Source organism: Canis aureus, chromosome 32, assembly GCF_053574225.1.
Source record: "Canis aureus isolate CA01 chromosome 32, VMU_Caureus_v.1.0, whole genome shotgun sequence".
NCBI classification, from domain to species: Eukaryota; Metazoa; Chordata; class Mammalia; order Carnivora; family Canidae; genus Canis; species Canis aureus.
In genome coordinates, this window is record NC_135642.1 from 32,711,730 (window position 1) to 32,733,979 (window position 22,250).

The 22,250-nt window shown below is 49.7% G+C and overlaps 1 protein-coding gene and 1 long non-coding RNA gene across 6 annotated transcripts in view; one reads left to right on the plus strand and one right to left on the minus strand.

Annotated features, from left to right (window-relative positions):
• CA12 (carbonic anhydrase 12) overlaps positions 1 to 13,489 on the minus strand; it is a 53,463-nt gene extending 39,974 nt beyond the window's left edge. Inside the window, exons 1-2 of one of the 2 annotated variants that reach the window (XM_077881376.1) lie at positions 13,358 to 13,489; positions 8,717 to 8,737 (exon numbers count right to left, since the gene is read on the minus strand). In XM_077881376.1, the coding sequence (XP_077737502.1) occupies positions 8,717 to 8,737; positions 13,358 to 13,442 (106 nt within the window). In that variant the 5' untranslated portion in view covers positions 13,443 to 13,489. The remainder of the gene's footprint in view (positions 1 to 8,716; positions 8,738 to 13,357) is intronic. The other variant, XM_077881375.1, reaches the window with a different exon arrangement.
• The window catches only part of LOC144303346 (uncharacterized), a 29,472-nt gene continuing 19,870 nt past the window's right edge, over positions 12,649 to 22,250 (plus strand). Inside the window, exons 1-2 of one of the 4 annotated variants that reach the window (XR_013370420.1) lie at positions 12,649 to 13,307; positions 15,823 to 16,418. This is a non-coding gene — a long non-coding RNA (uncharacterized LOC144303346). Of the gene's footprint in view, positions 13,308 to 13,397; positions 13,656 to 13,759; positions 14,042 to 14,598; positions 14,856 to 15,822; positions 16,419 to 22,250 lie in introns of those variants that run through there. The other 3 variants (XR_013370422.1, XR_013370421.1, XR_013370423.1) reach the window with 3 other exon arrangements.

The window sequence follows — 22,250 nt, forward strand, 5'->3', positions numbered from 1 at the left end:
TACTGATTTTTTTTCTCCTAGCAACCACACCGGTCTTTGATTCACATTTCCCATGAGTGTGGTGCAAGGAACCGTATCAAATGTTTATCTGTGTCAAAAGGTATTAAGTCTGTTGCGTTTTCTTTAACCACAGGCTTTTGTCCTGATGAGGGGAAGAAAAACAAGTTAACTTGGCATAATTTGTTCCTGGCAAATCTAGATTATTTACTTAAAAAAAATCACTGCCTTTCCTCAATGGCATTTACACAATCTCATGATGTGCGGTGTAGGGCATGCTACACCTTGTATAAAATAAGCATCTGCTGAATGACCAGGAAAGCACATGCGATGGGAATCAGGAGACCCAAGTTCTGGTCCTGGCTCGGCGCTTCATGCTCTGCTTGGGCCACTGTAGAACTCTGAGTGTCCCTTGCCTCATGTGTAGGTGGGGTGGGATTTGGCTGTATCAGTGCCCCTCCCCTCCCCATCCCAGGATCCCACGTAGGCAATATGGCAGTCTGGATGCCAGTTTGAACAGAGACAGGCATTCATCCACAATCCGTGGTACTGTGTCTACACTGTGCCTACATCGTGTCTACATTTCTATTAGATGTCTGCAATTCCAGCTGAACTACCAACAAGTCAAGACCCTCCATGACCCCTCCCTTGGTTCAGTCCCCAAGCTCCTCTCCCACAATCCTCTGACCACCCTTTCTCTAGTGTTTTACACTCCTTTCACTCTCCACCCTGCAGCCAGGGGTGATCCTTCTTAAATGCGTGGTCATGGCACAACCTGTCCCTAGGCCCCCAGCACCTTTTCACCCCTTGCCCTTTGCCTGGCTAGCTTTGATCTGTCCTCCAGGTCTCAGCTTAGATATCACCTCCTCCAGGGGCACCTGGGTGGCTCAGTGGTTGAGTGTCAGCCTTTGGCTCAGGTCATGATCCTGAGGTCCTGGGATTGAGTCCCACATTGGGATCCCCGCAGGGAGCCTGCTTCTGTCTATGTCTCTGCCTCTCTCTCTCTCTCTGTGTGTCTCTCATGAATAAACAAATAAAATCTTTAAAAAGAAAAAAAAAAAAAGATATCACCTCCTCCAGGAAGCTTTCTCTAGTCCTTTCCCCAAAACACTAGGGGAGGTCTCTTCCAAGCTTCCTCTGTCTGCAGTGGAGGGCCCTATCTAATTCACGGTGTCCGTCCAGAGTCACAGTCACAGAATGGTAGACGCCGTGCCTTAGCCACCATTGCTTTAGCATCTAGTCCAATGCTCGACACTCAGTTCACTCAATATTGGTGGAATGAATGTGAACCAAGTATCTTGGGCTAATGGAAAATTTTGATTGGTTTTTATGTCTATCTTTGAATAAAAGCAGATGGGGAAAATTAACCATTTCATTAAATCATATTAATTTGTTAAAACAAATCTTTTAAAGATGGAGGGGGGTGTGGGATAAAGGAGTGGTGGAAATATAGAGTATGACTCCTCTAAGGTCCCGACTAGCTAAAAATTCCAGAAATCTACGTGTTATAACATTTTGGCTCAGGAATAGGAAGGATCATCTAGAATCTTTAGATTTGCAGGTCATAGGAGAATAGACAGTGACTCAGTTTGCCTCTGGGCTTCCTGGTGGTCCAAACCAAAAGGGAAACACAGTCATCTGCATGACTGCCTCAGACTTGCTACAAAACAGCTTTGTTCCACAACCTTCAGTCACCTTTCCTGCCTTCTCCAAGCCCAAAGCGCACTTCCCAGAAGACGGAGCACCGAGGAGGGGCTGCTCTACGACAGCACCTGGCACCACTGGCCAATGTCAGCATTGCCCCATTTAAGTAAATCTCACTTTCACCATAACCAAGGAGCCTTTCCTGAGCCACCTGTCCCGGGAGGTGGAGGCTGCGTGAGCGATTTGCCCTGAGTGTGTCCTTAGGAGATCTGGAGGGGTCTCATCCAGTTCACCCAGGAGTCACAGAGCTGATCTAAGCACAAGTTAATGATTGCAACACTTTAAAAAGTTAAGATGAGCTAAACAAACCATGCAGAGCTAGACCAGCTCTGAGTCAACCTTTATAGACAGAAGGAGGTGCTGTCCTAGCATTTGTTCCTTCCTGGTTGGCATAAAATCAAATGCTTGTCAAGGAATTAGGGAGTTTGCTCACTCCTCAAAGAAATACTTTTTAAAAATATATATATATATGTGTGTGTGTGTGTGTGTGTGTGTGTGCACCTAAATTACTTTGTTTATAAATACTTGTAATACTCTCAAATTCTACCAAAAAGCATACATGAAATGAAAGTTGAAAAAAGAGTTAAAAATCAAATATGGTTGCCCATCATTCCCATATGCAGTGTTGGACAGTGTGCATACTACCATTCGTCTCCCACTTCTTTGCTCCCACTGTTTTGACTATTTAATTGCTGAAATTCATCGTCTCAGCTCCTTCCCTCTTGTGACAGGGTGCTTCTCCGCGAGCATTTGCGGAACAACTACCATATTTCCACAACTACCATATTGGGTTGCTTCCAGACACCACTGGTGATATGTCTCTATTTCAGAGATGCTAAAATATAGAAAAAAATGTGGATCTGAGAATCCACGCATCATGATCCTTGGCCACACAGGGAGGCCCCCGGAAGTCTTGGCCGTACTTCTGGCCTCCACAGTGGACATCTGCACCCTTCATCCCTGTGGATGCTGCTGTACAGGGGGCATAGCACAGAGCAAGAGAGGGGGCCCTTGCTCGCTCCCTCCCAGAAGGTTGCCCGGGACTATCTCTGATCCCTTCTCTTCCTCATGGAAAACCAGACTTTCCAGTCCCCTCCTGGAGCCTCCTTCACACACCTGCTTTGAATTCAGCCCTTTTGGCTTAAATCTTCCCTTGGAGCTGGTTTACCCTCCCGGGGGGGCCATCTCTCTCATGCTGGGGATGGGCCGCCAAGGGCTTTAAGGGTTCCTGGAGGGCTGGGGAATGAAGCAGCAGGGGCAAGTCTGAGCACCTCCAGAACCCTGACAGGGACAGAACCTGCTCCCCTGCAGTCCCCAGGCTTCACTCTGCCTCAGGTGGGTGATGGTTCCAGCCTGGGAACCAGATCCCAGATCCTCACAGCCCAGCCTCAGACTTCTTCCAGGTTCAGACCTCCACCCTGCTGCCCTAAACCAGGGATCAGCCCTGAGGCTTCCCAGGGGCTGGATCGAGAGGCCAAGGATGCTCAAGTGACTTCAGCTGAGTGGCCAAGGTGGCCCCGGCGATGACTATGGAACCAGGTGTCTGGTCCCTAAGGGCCAGGAGAGCACCAGGGAGATGAGGGCTGATTCACCCTGGCCCGAAGGACAAGGCTAGAAAGAACATTCTGGCCTGTGAGGAGCTGATGTTTTTTGCTTAGTCCCTTTCTTTCTCAAGCAACATGTTCTGTTTGTTCAGAATATATGAGGAGTAACCTCCTTGCTATTAAAAACTCTGGCCATTGAGCAAAGCATGAAGAAGCCAACCCTTTCTAATCCAGCTCACACCCGTCTGGTGCTACAGAGTCTGCAAGGCATTTTCTCACATATTAGCTAATATAATCCCACCCTGGGAGGCGGAGGGAAAGAAAATGGTGATAAGCTGTGCTAGGTGCTCACCAGGTGCCCAGCGCCATCAGCCTCTTTCCATCGTCATCTTGCTGAATCCTCCCTGAAGCAGACAGGTGCTTCTCAGGCTTGAGTGGGCATCAGAACCCCCTGGTTGGCTTGTGCCAACCGATTGCTGGACCCAGCCCCAGAGTTTTGGGGTATTGTAGGTAGATCTGGGATGGGCCCAGGAATGTGCATTTCATATATATATATATTTTTAAAGATTTTATTTATTCATGAGCAAAACAGAGAGAGAGAGAGAGAGAGAGAGAGGCAGAGACACAGGCAGAGGGAGAAGCAGGCTCCATGCATTTCTAACAAAGCCAAACATAGTGCCTTTGTTACTGCTAAAGAACCCAGGGCCGCATTTGGAGAACCACGGAGGTAGATGCTATTACTCCCACTTGGTCATTGTAAACACTGAAGTTCAGAGAGGTTAAGTTACTTGCCTAAGGCCATTCAGCCAGAAAGTGGCCTGGCAAATATTCACGGAGGGCTGCCAGGTTCTGGGCGCAGCACACTTTCCCCTCCTGCCTCCCCGCTCCCCCCACCCCCGCCCCCCCACTCCCATGCCCTCACCCTGCCTTTTGGAACGAATCCTAGCTTCCCTAGGGTTTTACCCAGCCGGTAAGGCCAGCCGGGAACACTGAAATGCAGGCCAAGATCCCCCAGAACACACAAACCTCAGTTCTGCAACTCGGAAGGGATGAGAAATGATTTTGAGTGGGTGGACCACACCACATCCTATCAGACCCTGGATGTCACAACTTCAGTTAGAAGTAACTGGAACTACAGCCCCGATTTCACCAATGACAGTGGGGCTGGACTGCTGGCCTCAAGGGCAATCCCCACCGCATGGGGCTAGGGATTCAGTTCCCCGGTATGAAAAATGCCTTCTGGCCTTTTCTTGCTTCTGTGCTCAGAGGGCTTTATGCCTCTTCCCATTCACCCTCAGGCCAGCAGCTGGAATGGGGGAGAGGTCACGGGGTGTTTGGAGTTGGCTGAGCCTCTCTACCTCTGGTAAAGACGGGACCCATTCTTAATTAAATCAGCTTTTTTTTTTTTTTTTTTAAGATTTTATTTATTTATTCATGAGAGACACAGGCAGAGTTCTGGAGAAGCAGGCTCCACGCAGGGAGCCCGATGTGGGACTCGATCCCGGGTCTCCAGGATCAGGCCCTGGGCTGAAGGCAGGCGCTAAACCGCTGAGTCACCGAGGGATCCCTAAATCAGCCTTTTAATTGCACATGCTCCCTAACTACTGTTTTGAGTTCTCCCTCAAGCTCTTAAGTCTGCTCTCCACCCTGCATATGAGGGACAGACAGAGAGACAGAGAGGCAGAGACACAGGCAGAGGGAGAAGCAGGCTCCATGCAGGGAGCCCAACGTGGGACTCGATCCCAGGTCTCCAGGATCACACCCCAGGCTGAAGGTGGTGCTAAACCGGGGCGGCCCCTGTGTCTAGTTCTTAGAGTTTGGGGAGGGTTTGGGAAGGATGCCGCGTGCCAGGGAAAGTTGGTGGCAACTTAATATTCCAGCAGGTTCGGGACAGAAGGTAGGTATGAAGCTGGAGCCTGGAACACCAGAGATGTGCCCCCGTGGGGGATCCTTCCTGATTCCCCAAGGAAATCCTTTAAGCCTGGGACTCTTGTCTGGGACAAAGGAGAGAGAGCACACTGAGGAATGCAGTGGCAGGGCCTGGATCATAGGGAGCCCTGCCAGAGCTGGGGCGGGGCGGGGCGGGGGGTTCCAGCCATGGCAGAGAAGCTGGGCAGGAGGGCCTGTGAGGGGCTGCAGCCCACTGTCCCGCACCCCCAGGCCCAGCCACTACCATTCCAGAGTTCCCTGCACCGGGATGGAGAGGCCAGCCGGGCAGATGCCCTGCAGGGCCCTGGACTCTGGGAGAGGTGGGATGCCCACCCCCTCAAACAGGAGGGCCTGGCTTCCCTGTTCCCCTGTCCCTCGCATCTCCTTTGAAGGCTTATCTTATTCCTCCCAAATCTCTAGCAGACAGTGGTATCTGTTTCTGGGCTCGCTCACATCTGGGGAGCACTAAAGCAATGCCTGGCACGCTCAGGGATGAGCTCGGCGCCCATTCTCTGCTCACACGATGTGTTCTCGGGTCATTAGTTCCAACACAGTCATTCTTTTTGGTTGCTCTGTTGTTTTCAACACGCTAGAGGTTTTTTGTCGTGGTTGGGTTTTTTTGTTTTTAGTTTTGGTTTTTGTGGGGAAGGGCCAAGAAAACTTCCACGGCAAGGATGACTCTCCCAGCCAGCTGGGCTTTAACTCGTTTACTGAACATACTACACATACAGAACAGTGCGTGCATCATCAGGGAGCAGCTTGATGAGTCCTCGCCAGCTGAACGCAGCCCCCACACCAAGACCAGCACCCTCCTGGCGCCTCCTTCCTGTCACCTCCACCCCATGAGGGTACCTGCTACCTTGACTTCTAACGGCAGAGATTCACTTCAGCAGGCTGGAGTTTAGCATCCGCTCACAGGACAACCTGACTTGCAACTGCCCTCCAGTTCAGAGTTGAGGGAGCTGCTGGGGCTCAGCAGGATTGGTCTGGGACAGGTTTCCGGTGGCGAGGGCCTGCTCAGCAATTCTAAACCCAGCACGCCTCTGGCTGAGGGGTGCACAGGGGCAGGGCTGGCCCCACCATGGCTATCACATGGTCCTCCTATCTCCAGACAGGGGAGGTCAGCCGGGTGACTTTGTGGAGGGGGGTGGGGGTAGAGTTCTTTCCATGTGCTTCTAGAAGTCCTACCCTGTGTTCCAGGCTGTGGGAGGCCCCTGGTTCAGGATGACTCAGCAGCATCTACGTGCAAAGTGGCTGAGGTCTGCACCCTGGGAAAACCAGCACGTGGCATTTGGTTGGATTTGCCTCATTCAGTGCTGCCCTCACCACTTGGAAACCATTTCCCCCTCTCACCTATGCCAGGCTCTCTGTTTACCTGGGTGGCTCTGAGCACAGGTGCCAGCTGCCAGCCTGGACCTGTCTGCCTCACTAGCCACCCCTCACCCGTCCTCCTTCACTGGCCCCCATCGGGGCTGACTCCACATCATGTGTACTCATCACATTCATAAAAAGCCAGACTTGGCTTTGGGCTCAGCCCCTGCATGTCACGCACCATTAGACTCTGCCCTCTGCTTCCTCAGCAGAGCGCTGCTCCGGTGGCACAGGGCGTGGGGGACAGAGAGGGCCGTCCAGAGCTAGTGGGCCAGGAGAAATGCTTCTGGGCTGCTCCTGTCACCACCCCCACAGCGAACCTCCCTCCCGAGGGGCCCTGAGTCTTGTCGATTCTCCCTGCAGCAAGTCTTTTGCCCTGCCCTTTCCTTCCCTCGGACTGCCACCCCCAAACTGGACGTTAAGACATAAAATGGGAATTCGGCAAAGGCCAGACACCTTCCTGCCTACCCTCCTTCCCTCTCCAGCCCCTGCACCACACTACTCTCCCTAAAACACTAATGTGTTTGTGCCCCTCCATCTATGGGACAAAATGGGAAGGCTCCCCGTCTCCCTTGTTCGATCCGACCTATTTTTCCAACCTTAGAGTTAATCGCTCCCCTGCAACTCTTTCTGTACATGCCCCTCAAATACTATTTTGTTTCTTGTCCGCTCATATGATGCCATCATCATCTTGGCCCACATACTTCCTTCCTACCACACCAAATCCTCTCCATCCTCCAAGGTCTCAAGTGAAAGCCCTCCTCTTCCAGGAAGCCTTTCTTGACCATCCGGCCCCAGGACTCTTTTTCCTCTGAACTTCGGGGCACTGAACCATTTATTGATCATCTGCCATGATCTATCCAGCTTCGAATTGTGACCTATAAGTATTTCCAGCAACAGACCACAGCCTACCCTTCTTATTACCCACCCACTTAGCAACGTGTCTCGCACACAGTAAGCACATAAGGGATGTTAGTAACGATGGAGCCATGCAGCGCGGGCGCCAAGGAGACCGTGGCCTGTCGGTGGTTGGTGAATTGTCCCAGTGACTTTTCTATGTCTCCTGGGCTAACAGACATCCAAAGGCTACCTTTTGCAAATCTAAGTCAGAGCTTCCTGTGGATTCTGCTTCTGCTGTTATGATCAACTCTCTGCCTGTCCACTCCTCCCGTGCGAGTGAGGCCAGTTCCACCCTCCTCTTACCAGAACAATCTAGCTTGCACAGTGCTCCTGATGGTCCCTCACAAGACATTATCAACATTCTTGTACTTGTCCGCCGACCTGGCGCTGGGCCTGCCATTCCCACCCCAGCCGACGACCAAATTTCCAGTGCATTTCACACACCAGCTGAGCTGATTTCAAGCTGCTTATCTTGCAGGCCTGCCAGGAATGGCTAATGTCATCCTTGACCAACCCGTGGAAACCCCACTGCATACTTGATGTCCATCTCTCTCCTTGTGCACGGAGCAGGCATCCCTCTTTCAGTAAGGACTGGCCATTGCCACTTCTGAACTGCGCTCGCTTACAAACATGGCAACGAGACGTTTAATTCTAGATACACGGACAGCTTAAATTCTGGGGTCTGAGCCAAACTTCCAGAAAGGAGCCCTTTATTCTTTGTTTATTGTAGAATAAATGTCCTACAGAGAAGGTTTCTCTCCTACCCAAGGCCCTTGCAGTCTGGAGGTAACCTAGGCACATTCACCTGGGAGGTTTGGTAGAAATCTTTGCAGGAATCTGGAAATCTGGAATGCTGGGAGTCACAATTTAAGTGCACAGAGCAGGCCCCTGTGCTTGGAGAGAGTGCCTCATGCAAACCATGCGGAACCGTGTTTTAGAGAAGCTTTTGTACTTTCTTTTAATGATATCAGACTCGCTCTTCTCAATCCCCACAATAACCTCCACAGATCATGGAGTTTCTGGCTTTCTCATGAATACAGCCAACTCCTCAATATTTAAGGGGCACCTAGGGGGCTCAGTCAGTTGAGTCCAACTCTTGGTCTCAGCTCAGGTAGTGATCTCAAGGCTGTGAGATCGAGCCCCACACTGGCCTCCAGTGCTCAGCAAGGAATCTGCTTGAGATTTTTTTCTCCTCTGCCCCTCCCCCACCACTCCCTCTTTCTCTCTAAAATAATAAGTCTTTGCAAAATATATTTAAAATCTTTACTTACCAAAATAGCTCCACTTGGATCCTGCAAAGAACAAAACAAAGCAAAGTAAGTACAATTGAGCTTGAACAAGTTAGAAGAAAACACTACAGATTTTGTTTTGAAACGGGTACAGTTGAAAAGGAGGAGGATGCCCAGACGTAAGATGTTGTCAGAGGCTGTGTCAGGACAACTGCTTCCCAGAGCCACTCCGTTCCAGAGGGAGGCACAAGACAGTGAGTTCTAGCAGGGTCTTGTGCATTAGGGACGGGGCTTTTTGATTAGAAGCCTCCCATATCTTAGGGAAGCCAAATTTTATTTTCTGAATACATTAAAAAAATTCATAAGGCTCAAAACCCAAAAGCCCCCAAAGGGTGCACAGTAAAAGCTCTTCCTTCCACCCAGTCTCCCTGCTTCCATGAGAGAGACAGCCAGTTTTATGAATTGCTGGGAACATTTTCGTGGTGTGACTACACATACATGTGTAATCACATTCTTTCTCCCCATTTCTGCACACAGATGTCAGCATCCTGGAAACACTGTCATGCATCTTGTTTTTTCCCACTGACCAACACACCCTGGAGAGCAGTTCACATCAGTACTTAAAGAGGAGAAAACTTGTCTCAAAAGGAAGGTCCTTCTTTGAGGAAGCTGCCACCCTCACCTAAGTTAGAATTCCAGGGGTAGAGAGAACACGTACGAGAAGTTCTGCCGGGAATGTCATGAGAGTCACTTACCACCTCCCACTCCACCCCCTTCACACGCAGAAATCCCCCATTCCTACATAAAAAACATATTTTGGGGAAAAAATGTTGCCAAGCTGCACACTTAGTATCCTGCTTGACACCTCCCTTTTCACCTCCAGAAAGACACAGAGAGCCTGAGATTCAGGGTGCCACGGTGACATATCCAATGAGAGGGACTCTTCAAATCCTAAGTGCCTCTCCTGGCTTCCCTTGATGCCATGATCCTGGCCCACAGGATACAGTCAGAAGAGGAAGGCTGTCCTGTCCCCTTCCTCTCCTAGGAACTGATTTGCAGTAAAACTGAACTGACCAGCAATCGGCACCCTTAACCACAACCAAGCATTTCTTACTCAAGCCAATGGTGATTCTTAAAAGCAAAAAGAAAAGATCTTGCTGCCTTTTAAAAACTAGTTTCATCTCATATTTTTCTGTTGTTCTGGTTCATGTCTTTGCCTTGGTGCTTTTCAACTCTTTTTTTTAATTTTCAAAGTGAATTGGTAATTGTATCAAATTACACTTACACATGGTTCAAGGTGTCTACGGTTCTACAAGGTTTTTTATAAAACAGATCATTCCCCTGACACCCCTAACTATTTCCCTCGTCCCTAGAGGATTTTTAATCCTCTTTCAATGTGGGTATCTCCACACCTCAGTAGAAGCCTGTATTGCTCCTCTAGGATTTGTTTCGGTCGAGGCATTACTGACTCCCTCCCTGGGAGAGAAGCAGTGAGGTCTCTGGCAACCATCTGTAGCCTATCGCTTTCTTCTTCTTCTTCTTCTTCTTCTTCTTCTTCTTCTTCTTCTTCTTCTTCTTCTTCTTCTTTTCTTTCTTTTTTTTTTTTTTAAAGATTTTTATTTATTTATTTATTCATGAGAGACAAACAGAGAGGCAGAGACACAGGCAGAGGGAGAAGCAGGCTCCCTGGGGAAGCCCGATGCAGGACTCGATCTCAGGACCCCAGGATCATGACCGGAGATGAAGGCTGACACTCAACCACTGAGCCACTCAGGCGACCCTATCACTTTCTTTTATATGTAAGGAAATAAAAGACCAGTGAGATGAAGCAGAGGATCAGTGCCTGCTAAGAAGTGTCTCTCCACATTTATCAGTACCTCCAATAAACTTTGCTACTTTGAGTCTCCTTCTCAATCTTTAGGGTAAAGTGGGGGCTGCTATTCAGAAACCTCAGAATATCTGATAAGTACTTACGGCCCTCTTCCCTGTGAAAATGCTCATAGGCTTGGACACACAAAATTCATGTCTAATTAATTTCAGATGAAGGCCAGGGCCCAGCCTAGTCCATCTTGGGCCCTGAACTGACCCGAGGAAGACTTTCTCAGGGACGTGTGTGCACGTGTGTTTGTTTGGTTTTTTTTTTTTTTTTTGGAAGTGGCACCTCCTGATTCCCCACCCAGAGTTTAGGGGCAGGAGTCCTGACCATACTCTGGAGGCAGGCCAGGCCAAGGCCCCTGTGGCTACACCTTGGAGGATTCCTGAGGGAGCAGGCTTCTCCAGAAGAAATTTTTCCCTTCTCAGGAAGGCAATCTCTCCTACGTGAGAGACCTGGGAGGCCCAGTTCGATGCCTGTTGGAACCTGCAGGCCTACTCTGTACTAGACAAGGAGAATGCCCTGAGTGCTCACTGAGGAGGTGTATTGACAAGGATCCAGGCCAGGGGTTGAGGGCCCTGCCGGCTTCCTGGTCTGGGTGCTAGAACCTTCTCTGAGTAACAGTCACTGGGGCAGCCAGAGACTGCCAGGTCTCCAAACCAGGTTCAGGCAGAACAGGCTCTGCAGAACTCACTGAAATGTTCCCCCGTGACGACTAAGAATTCCAAGGTTTTCTCCAGAAGACACGTGACCTCACCTTATGATACTCCTTCCCTCCCGACTCCATTTTTTTCAGACATTCACCAGTGCCAAATGCTGGAAGTCTAAATATTCCGGGAGGAGGACAGACCACACTTTGACCTCATCACCTAGCTTAACCCCCCTCCACTCCCAACCTTGGGTTAATACCACCTCTACATCTCAGTGACTTTTGCTTTGACCTTGTCCCCTGAGGCAGTTAAACAGCCAAGAAATCCGCATGAGTAATAACAGAATAAAAACTGTGTTCTTAGACTCCAGGGGGAGGCAGGCTGGCTACTCAGTGTCTGGTGAGAGTGGCTTTTTTACTGCAAACTCCCCCACCCCACCTTGCAGAACTGGGAGGGAAGGAAGGCAAAGAAGGGAAAGGGAAAGAGGGGGAGGGTCAGGGGCAAGGAGGAGGGGGAGGTAGAGAGGGAGGTGAGGGCAGGGAAGGCAGGGGAAGAGACAAAAGGGAGGAGGAGCTGCCCCAGAGTGAGGGGAGCAACAGGCTTTCTGGAAAGAGAGCCAATGAATTGCTGTTTCTCTCCTGTCTTGGAGCAGTGTGCAACTACAAGGGAAATTTCTAGCAAAACTTCAGATTCCAGTGCAGCTTTCTTGAAAGGGGAATACAATTGCAGTCAAAGTTTGCAATTGTAAAAATTTCCTCTTTTATATAACTCCTTTCTCCCACCAACCTTTTTTTTTTTTTTTAAGTAGGCTCCATGCCCAGCATGGAGCCCAACATGGGGCTTGAACTCACAGCCCTGAGATCAAGACCTGAGCTGAGATCAAGAGTCTTTAAGGCCTAATGGACTGAGCCACCCAGGTACCCCCCCCCCCAACTTTCTATTTCTTCTGGACAAGATAAGGGAAATAATGTCAAGCGTATCTTGCCAGCCAATGGATTTGAGTTGAATGAAAAGTAATGCCAAAGCTGTGACAGGCCAGTTCCCCCACCTCCCTCCTGCCCAATGGACCCAGTGACCTCCAGGAGAAGGAGTCTCTGAGCGCTCATGCTCCAGAGCAGGATCCGTTTCCCACGCTGCTAACAGGGGAGGCTCCGTTTCCAGCCATCATTGTCACTGTCAGCTTCCTATAAATGTTTCAGCCTAAGCTCGGTCCAGCAATGGTAGCACCTACAAATGTCCCTGCAACTTGAGACAAACTCTGACAAGGGCAGGAGCTACCACCAGGCACCCAGGCAGTTTCCCAAGAGTCGCCACCCCCAGAAAAGTGCTCACCCAGCAGTTGGAGAGGCAGGCAAAAGCTTGGCACCCTCTTGTGCCTAAGGATTAACTAACCTTGACCTTGGTTGCTCACCCCAACTCCCTGCCTTGACCTGAGCCGCCAGTTCAGGTCCCCACACCTCCTCCCAACCCCTCCCGCTGGGCACCCTCAGCCTCCAGCCTTTGGGGCTTAAGCGCCCTAATTACACTCGGAGCTGAGGTGTGCACGCTCTTCTGGGTGCACGCACACTTACGTTCAAGATAGTAGAGCCCTTCTGGAGCAAAAACAGTGATTAAGAACGGGACGCACCATCCCTCTGACCTGGAGGTAAAACTTAATGGTGAAGAGCCTCTCCTCCAAAGAAAAGCACCACCCCCCGTCGGGGAAGGTCCTGCGGCTGGGGGTGCTGCACGCCCTTCCTGGTAACCACGCGGCGCGGCTCGGGTGCCACATTCACTGCTCTAAGCATCTGCACGTGGATCGGGGCGCAGCATTTGCCATCCTGGTTCCCTTCGTCCTCCCCTTCAGCGAGTTCCCCAGCCACCCCTCCAGACCCGGGGGCAGCTCAAAGGGCGCACGAGCAGATTTTAATCCGGAGACGACAGCGCTTCCCCGAACCCGCAACAGGTCGTGCATTTCCACGGAGAACGAATTTTCCGCAACGCATTTTCCAAATGGTCTAAACACTACGCCATCCGAGGGGACGCTTCCCGCCCCCCAGCCCCCACCCCCCGCCACCCGCAAGGATGCCGCGTTAGCACCGAAGAGCCCGGCAGGCCGTGCCCCGTGCAGGTGGGGCTGCGCGCTCGGGGCTGCGCGGGGAGCCGAGGCGGACTCTTTACCGTGGGGCGGGGCTGGGCGCGCGGGCCGGGGGCGCGAGCACAGCAGCAGGAGCACGGCGGCGGCGGCGTGCAGGCTGCGGGGCATCGCGGGGCCGGCGGGGCGCGGGGCTCGGGCTCCCTCCCTCCGCCTGGGCGCCGGGACCGCGTGCGCGCAGCCCGCCCGGAGAGCGCGTCCGCCCTTGGCGCGCCCGGCTCCTCGCGGGCCGCTTATATAGGGCCGCTCGGCCCCCAAACACATGATGTCATCGTGCGCGGGGGAGCACGCCCTGCCGCGGGAGGTCTGGCGCCCCGGCCCGAGGTGAGCCGCAGCCCGGCTCCAGCCGCGCTCCTGGGGCAGCGCTCAGCCCGGAGCCCCGGCGTCCTGGGGCGGGGGCGGGGGGGGCAGCAGTGGGAGCCACCGGGAGGGGTGCGTCTGGGCCTCGGCTGCCCCGGGCCCTGCCTCGCTCTGTCGCTGCCCTTTCGGAGAAGCCCCCCAAGTAGAACCCCTTAGGGACGGGCGGGTGCCTCCTCCCTCGGGGCGCCCCCTCCCCGCCCTCCCAGCAGTGTGCTTGCAAGATCAGGAGCACGTTAGCGCCTGGAAAGGAGAGCCCAGAGGCTGCATTCCAGCCCAGAATTTCTGCAGATGGTGCACTACGGCCTGATAAGGTCCTGCTTTTGAATTTGGGCCCGAAGCAATTAATTTAGGTAAATAGCACAGCGGGGTACGCAGCGAACAGCTTTCCGAAGCAGTTAGACTTTCCCCCAGGAACGTGTCAGTGGACAGGGCTGCATTCTCTAGGAAGCCAGGGAGGGGGATCCCTTCTGTGGGTTAGCAGGAGAAGAAACAGACCTCCTTATTGAGTACCTACTGTGGGGCAGGCACTGTCCTGGGCGTTTGCATTGTGGTCTAGATCAGTGCGTGGATTCGGCTGCCGGTGCATATGATCATTACCTGTTGCTCATTTCTGCCCACTTTTCACTCATCAGTGTACATGCATCTAGTCCTATACGTGTGGCTCTGATCCTCCCTTGTATTTAGTCCATGTTCACTTGTGAAGTCAAAGGTTTTATTATCCTGCTGCCTCCAGTACTCAGTACTCGGGAAATCTTCCTCCTCCTGCTACTGCCGCTTGCTGTTCGCGCTGCCCTGGCCATTTGTGCTTCTGGCTTCCCCGGGCCTCTCAATGCCTGCGCTGCTCCCCAGGCTGGGCTCGGTTTCCTTTCTGCTCTGTGACCAAGCCTGTTCTCTTGGCTCCTTGCTGCCTATAGACATTGCTCAGACCCCACCGTCTGATGAAGGAGACCCACGCAGCCCTGCTACGTGACTTGGCCCATCCTGCCCTATACTCCTGGCCACAGCAGCCTGACCAGTCTCACATCCCTCAGGTCTGCACTGACTCTCGCCTATGTGGACCTCAGGCCGGCCTCAGCGACCAGTGAAAGCACTGGTCCAAACAGGTTTTGGAAGGCTAGAGCAGCTTCCGTGCTGAGAGTCACCAGGAAGGACATGCCACCCACGGTAAAAAGGGTGCTACTGTTCCATCCCTATCAGCTCAGCTATTGTTTGCATTAATAAAGAGCTCTGAAGTCTTTTTAAGGAAGTAGCTACAAAGACATCTTGTTGCCAGCACTTGCAGACCACAGTAGGCTTAAGGATGACCTTTTCTGCCTGCAACTCTTGATAAAGAGACTTGAAAAGGCTCCAGAGCAGTGAGTGAGCAGTTCACTTGTGGTTATGAAGACATTCCTGTCTCTGATTTGTCATCGAGGGCTTTCGAAGATGAAATATACTTGAAGGACACAGAGATAGGGAAGATGGGCACCCCAAACCAATGCAGATGAAGTTACACATCCCACATCTCCCAGCTACTTAAAGGGAAACTGAACCACGCATACACAGTGGGTTACTCTCAGTTCAGGTGTTTTCCCGTTACATCTGGCTAAACATGAAGTTCAATTTGTCCTTGAATATGCATCTCTAAGTGTTCTCCAAGGATTCCCAGAGATGGGGAGGTTTTTTTGTTTTTTTTTTAAAAGGCGGGGGGGAGCTGGATTTAATAGTACGGTAAGGCAAGACTGTGAGCGGGGTTTGATGGAGAGAAAGGAGAAGATTGAGGGCACCTAGATGGCTCAGTGGTTAAGCATCTGCCTTTGGCAAAGGTTGTGATCCTGGGGTCCTGGGATCAAGTCTTGCATCCTTCTGCCTCTGTGTGTGTGTGTCTCTCATGAATAAATAAACTTTAAGAACAAAAAAAAAAGAAGAAGAAAGAAAGAAAGAAAGAATGAAAGAGAGAGAGAGAGAAAGGAAGAAAGAAAGAAAAAGAAAGGGAAGAAAAAGGAGAGGGCTGGGATGTTTACTGCTTGTCTAATCAGAGATGTGGTTAATTAGTAAAGAATGGATAGCAATTGCAAGAGAATTGAGGATATAAGCTGAGATTCAATTGCCCTAAGTGCTTTGAGTGATTTTTTTTTTTTTTTAATTTTAGGGCATCAAAGGAATGGAAAAGCAAACAGGAATGGTTAGAATGACCAGCCGTATGTATAAAGTACTGAAGCCGAATGTCAAGCACCCCCTCGGCCCCCAACAAACAGCACACACCTAACCAGCTAGAGTTCCCAGCTCTGGGAACCTTCCCTGCCAGAGGCTCCCTGAGGCCCGTACAGCTGGACTCGTATGGGCTTGCTTTGCCATCATCAGATGAAGCGCTCGTCAGCCAATAAGTAAGCCATTACTCAATGGGTTAAGGTGGAAAACGGACCTTCTGCGCTCAAAATGTGGCAACTGGCCGCCAAATGACATGCCCAGACAGAGGGCTCCAGGGAGAGAAGCTCCTGTACGGTGTCACATCGGAATCGACAAGAGGGCGAGGCTGATGAGTCAAAAGGCAGAGGAGTATAGAGGAAAGGAACCTGGTATTTGGTGTCAGGAGGCCCTGAAGCGCCTGCCCCACCACTACTTCCTGAATGGCCTTGACAGTGGTTCAGCCTCTCAAAACTTCGGTTTCCTCCTCTGTAAAGTGCAAGTTGTCATCCTGGCCCCTGGGTCACTAACAGAACCGATATGTGGCTGGAATTAAATAAGGTGAGTGGAAACTTTTCTGTCCATTCATTCACCCTCTGTGTGCCAGGCACTGTGCTTAGGCATAGTCCTTGCTCTTGGGCAGTGTGTAAATGCAAAATAGTCTTATGAAAAACCATATAATTGAGATTGGAATACATGTGATGGAAGGTTGATGTTTACCCAGAAGGGATCCACTCTGTCCTGGGGCAGTGAGAGAAGACCTCGCCCAGGTAAGAATTAGATTCTGTGACTTCATAAAACCTTTGAGGTGCATAGCTGATACTGGACTCTTCTCTCTCAAAGCTGGAACCATTTGCCCACAGAAGATAATCATTGGCCTGTCAGGAATAACAGTACCAGTATAGAGATTTTGATTTCTCAGGGTAAGAATCAGCCCTTCAAAGAGTATCATTCAGGGTGCCTGGGTAGCTCAGTCAGTTAAGCATCTGCCTTCGGCTCAGGTCATGATCTTGGGGTCCTGGGATTGAGTCCTGCATCAGGCTCTCTGCTCTGTAGGAAGCCTGCTTCTCCCTCTCTCTCTGCTGCTCCCCTTCTGTGCTCTCTCTGTCTCTTTCTCAAATAAATAAAATCTTAGAAAAAAAAGTGTCAGTCAACTGGGAATGCACCTGTTTATGGGCTAAAGGAAGGACTGGTAGGAGGAGAACTAACATTTATTGAGTACCTACTGTTTGCCAGACACTTTACAACAATGGCACTTTACAACAATCTACGGGGATGCTGTTAGGTTTGCCATTTTACAGATAAGGAATCTGAGGCTTGGAAAGGTTACATCTTTTCCTTGAGTGAGGCTTTTGAGCAGCAGAGACTGAATCCTCAACCAGATGATTCTCTGTCTCCATGGCCCAGGAAGGCTCTTTTCACAGCTATCCTAGAAAATACCTTAGACGGGGATGTTCTATTTCTGGGTCCTGCTGAGATGAGGATTCTCCAATTTTCTAGATGCTATGATCATTTATTTGTCGATTAGGGGTACAGTGTGCCAATTCTGGCAGCTAAATGATGCTCAGCATGGGACATGGCTGTGTCCTTCTCCCCAAACCCCGTGGGGTAACTGAGAACCCCTGCACTCTGATCAATGCATAGCACATCTGCCGAAATGCGATACGAGGAACCTGAGACCACCGAGCTTTGATTCGACACAGTTCTCCAGCAAATGAGAATATGAGCCTGACTGCATAGTTACTTGCTGTATCAGTGAGCTCTGCTTTAACTACAGAAAGGGGGTCTGGAGGAAAGCAGAGAGCAAGGGAGAGGGAGGAAGGAAGGAAAAAGCCAAGGGATTTCCTTTGACTGGGGCAAATGTCCAGGTCTTTGAAAATAGAGTCACTTTTGCAGCTTTATTCACATCAGCTCCTCACTTGTGAGGCTGTGGCCTGGAGTCATAGCCTCTGTGTGAACCCTAGCTACCCTGCTCGCTTTCAGGCAGGATCAGTTGGAGGGCAGAGTGACCCGCAGGCAAGAATGCTGAACTCCTGCTCTGCCAGGAACGAGCTCTGGGCCTATATAGCAAATCTCCTGTCCAGCATGTGCCTCGGCTTTCTGATCTGGAAGCTGGAATAAGAATGTCTGACCCCACACAGGGTTGCGAGTGAGACCATAGATGTGCAAGTACTCTGGAAAGCCAAATAAAAGTACTCGACGTACACAAGATGTTCCTCTGAGAGAGGGCTTGAAACAAAGGTTGTTTTGATCTCAGCCTTGGTTTACCAATTGAAGGGAACGAACACCGGATTCCAGCAAGGGGCTGTAAATTCTCATTCGGCCCCTGCCACCAGTTACCATGGCAACTTGTGATTCTGGTCCAACTACTTGTACACTGACTCCTTTAGCTATTGCTTCTGTCCAGCGGGGAATAATCGCTCATCATCAGGATTTTTGTAAGACCTTCTTCATGATTAATAAAAAATGACAATAATTTATAATTCTACGCACAAGGACTAGGTTAGCATTTTCAGTGAAAATGAACATCGATGCAATATGTTTCCTCTTTCCAGGTAAACTATTCTGAAAACCATGGTCAGCTGAGAGGAGACTGCTTAAGAGATATAATTAGACTATAATAGTTTAGGTTTTCTCACATCCGTCTCCTTTCACCCCTGCTGGTTGGATCCACTCCTCTCTGACCTCAGGGGTTTGGTCCAGATCCTGTTCTGCTTGTTCTCAGCCTGAAGCACTGTCCTCTCTCACCCCTGTCTTTCAAACCCAAGGACAGTCATAGACCACATCCAAGCAAGCTCAGGGTGCCAACCTAAAGCCAGGAGTCTTAATATCAATTCTGACAACTTCCGCCTTGGGTTAGGAAGGTCCAGTGACACAGGGGAAAGAGTTTGGCATCACACGCACCTGGGTTTTGAAAGTCAGCTCGACTGCTCACTACTCGTGGAAAATGGGGCAAATCACTTAACCTCTCTGAGTTTCAGTTCCAGTTTTCCTTTTTAAAGAGATGAGGACTATAGAGTCAGTATACCCCAAAGAGCAATAGGGAGGAATGATATAATAAGCTAGGCCTATGAAGAGCTTGAGCTTGGCCCAGTGGCATATAATGAGCCCCATATAAAAGGTAGTTCTTGAAAAAAAAAAAAAAAAAAAAAGGTAGTTCTTGGGGCACCTGGGTGGCTCGGTGGTTGAGCATCTGCCTTTGGCTCAGGTCGTGAGCCTGCTTCTCCCCCTGCCTGTGTCTCTGCCTCTCTCTGTGTGTCTCTCATGGATAAATAAAATCTTAAAAAAAAAAAAAAAAGTTCCCTGCTGTAGGAAGACCTCAAATGGCTGAAGGGGGACTGTACTACCCATAGTTCCTAGTTTAGGCAACCCCACCAAATTCCCTTGTTTGGGAACCAACACCAACTTTCATGAACCCTAAGAGAAGAATGAATGAAGATTTCCAGTCATCTCTTTTCCCCTAATCCTACACTTTGGCTTCTCAGAGAATGTCACTTTTGTCATAACAAACCAGTCTTCCTACTGAAGCGATAATGCCTTTTAATCAAGTAGACTTAGAATTACTTTATCACAGGAAATGCCCGATCACTAGAATCTTAGAGCTGGGAGGTATTCCTGAGCTCAGAGATACCACCTGCCTTTAGAATAAGCTGGTAATTTCCTCTTGCTTGGATACTCTCATTCTTTACAATTGAAGGAGTCGATAACCTGATCCCTCATTTCCGTTCCTTTCAAAGAAAACTGGCAAGCAACCTCCACCTTCTTTTGGCCCCACTTCCAGGCAGAGAGCTCAGGAGACTCAGGAGCGCAGTTAACATTGCTGGTTTCGTGGCATGGACAGGTGAGGGCCAGTGGGCTTCCTCATAGGCCATTGAAGTTGAGTTGCTTGGCCAGAGGCCGACCCTGGCAAGGATCCAGCTCCATCTCAAGCCCTGAAAAAGGGCTCAGATATACCCAGTGGCCAGGAGAACAGATAGGCAGCCAAGGCTTCATAGTTCTCTCACCCAGGACAATAGAGCCCGTGGTGAGGACAGGCTGCATGGTGAGCTCATGGAGATGAGGAAAGAGGTCTTACCTATAGAGCTAACTTCTTTATTCCCGCTCCATCCCCATCCTTGAAATTAAGAGGTGAGGGGCTGGAGGTTGAATCAATCACCAATTGCCAATGATATCATCAAGCATGCCCATGTAATGAAGCCTCCATAAAAACCCAAAAGGATGGGTTTTGGAGAGTGTATGAGTTGGTGAGCACGTGGAGATGTAGGGACAGTGAGCCCCAGAGAGAGGCACAGAAGCTCTGCACCCCTTCCCCAGACCTCGCCCTGTGCAACTTCCTGAGTTACACCCTTTTATAATAAACTGTGAGCTAGAAAAAAAAAAGAATAAAGGGGTTTGAGGCTCACTGTGCAGTGGAATAATTTATAACTAGATTACTTACATCTACATTTCAGTTTTTTAACACTGATAAGCAAAAGTTATTTTTTTCCAAATATTTTATTTATTTATTTGAGAAAGAGAGAGAGCAGGGAAAGGGACAAGCAGACTCCTGCTGAGCACGGAACCCAACTCGGGGCTCTATCCCCTGACCCCCGAGATCATGACCTGAGCTAAAACCAAGTGTTAGACATGGAACTGACTGAGCCACCCAGGCTCCCTTGCAAAAGTTATTTTTGATAGACATATCTCTGTTTTCTCTGCTCAACCGGATGTTGTGGATGGTAGAGATGATAGCAAGAGACAGAGTCCTGAAAGGATGTCAGAGAATTAGAAAATTAGAACCCAGAAACTTGGGCTCTGTCTTCAAATTCTGTTTCCCTTGAAGGGGCGCACGAAAGGGAAATAGTTCAGCTACCTCAGTCATTCCATTTTTTATAACAGGGACTGTACCATTTAATTCTGGTGAGAATTTGTACAGTTCTTTGAGACATTTAAGGAGGACTCCACATGCCATAGTTACAGAGTATATTAATACACCTCTGAGTATACAGAGGTGATGTCATTACACCTCTGAGAGAAAAAAACATGTTAACACGATTCAAAGGAAAAAAATCAGTCTGGAGATTGTGAATAAGAGAAATAGCATCATAATAGGTCTTATAACTAGCTGGCCACAGAAGGGAAATGGGGAAGAAGGCAGAAAACAGTTATGGAAGAACAGTGCTAACTTGTAGCCCTTGTCCAGACTAAAGGAGAAGCCCAGGGAAGTCACCGTTACCTGTGGTCTTCCACCTGGGGGATGAGCAACATGGTGATTTTGTGAAGATTCAACAGAGTCTGATGATGGACAAAGCAGGCCCAGCCAACACTGGAAACAGAACTTGTCAACATTGAACTAGAACGAGGAAACATCTTGGCCAAATGATTTTTATAAAAAAAAATTATTTAGAGGGAATTCATAAAAGGAAAAAACATTGCCCACAAATCCATCCTCGCTGCCAGTAATTTCTTGCACATTCCATTCTTGTTCTTGTCCATGTCAACAAAAAATATTTATCCAGTTACTATCCATTAAATATACCATATTGTGTATACAGCTTTTTTTCTTTTAAGATTTTATTTATTTATTCATGAGAGAGAGAGAGAGAGAGAGAGAGACAAAGACAGGCAGAGGGAGAAGCAGGCTCCATGCAGGAAGCCCGACGTGGGACTTGATCCGGGGTCTCCAGGATCACACCCTGGGCCGAAGTCGGCACTAAACCACTGAGTCACCCGTGCTGCCCTGTATACAGCTTTTTAATTAAAAACTAGCATTGGGTCATAAGTACTTTCCTACATTTCTTTATAATCTTAATTTTTACAGTGACATCTTTTTTTAAGATTTATTTTTTTTATTTTAGAGAGAGAGAGCAAGGGGGAGGGGATGGCAGAGGGAGGAGAGAGTCTTAAGCGGACTCTATGCTGAGAGGGGAACCCAATGCAGGGCTTGAACTCATGACCCTAAGATCATGACCTGAGCTGAAACCAAGAGTCGGACGCTCAACTGACAGAGCCACCTAGGCGTCCCTACATCGACAACATCTTAAAACAAGTTTCAAGTCCTGAAACCTGGGAAGACTAGCAATTTAAAACAGGGAATCAAGTTTCTTTTTTTTTTAATTTTTATTTATTTATGATAGTCACACAGAGAGAGAGAGAGAGAGAGAGGCAGAGACACAGGCAGAGGGAGAAGCAGGCTCCATGCAGGGAGCCCGACGTGGGATTCGATCCCGGGTCTCCAGGATCGCGCCCTGGGCCAAAGGCAGGCGCTAAACCGCTGCGCCACCCAGGGATCCCGGAATCCAGTTTCTTTAGGGACTTCTCCGGAAGGTCAAGAAACTCCTAGAAGAGCAATAAAGATACAATTCGAGGGATTCAGATAAATATGACAAGATTGTAAGTCAGTGGCTCAATAAC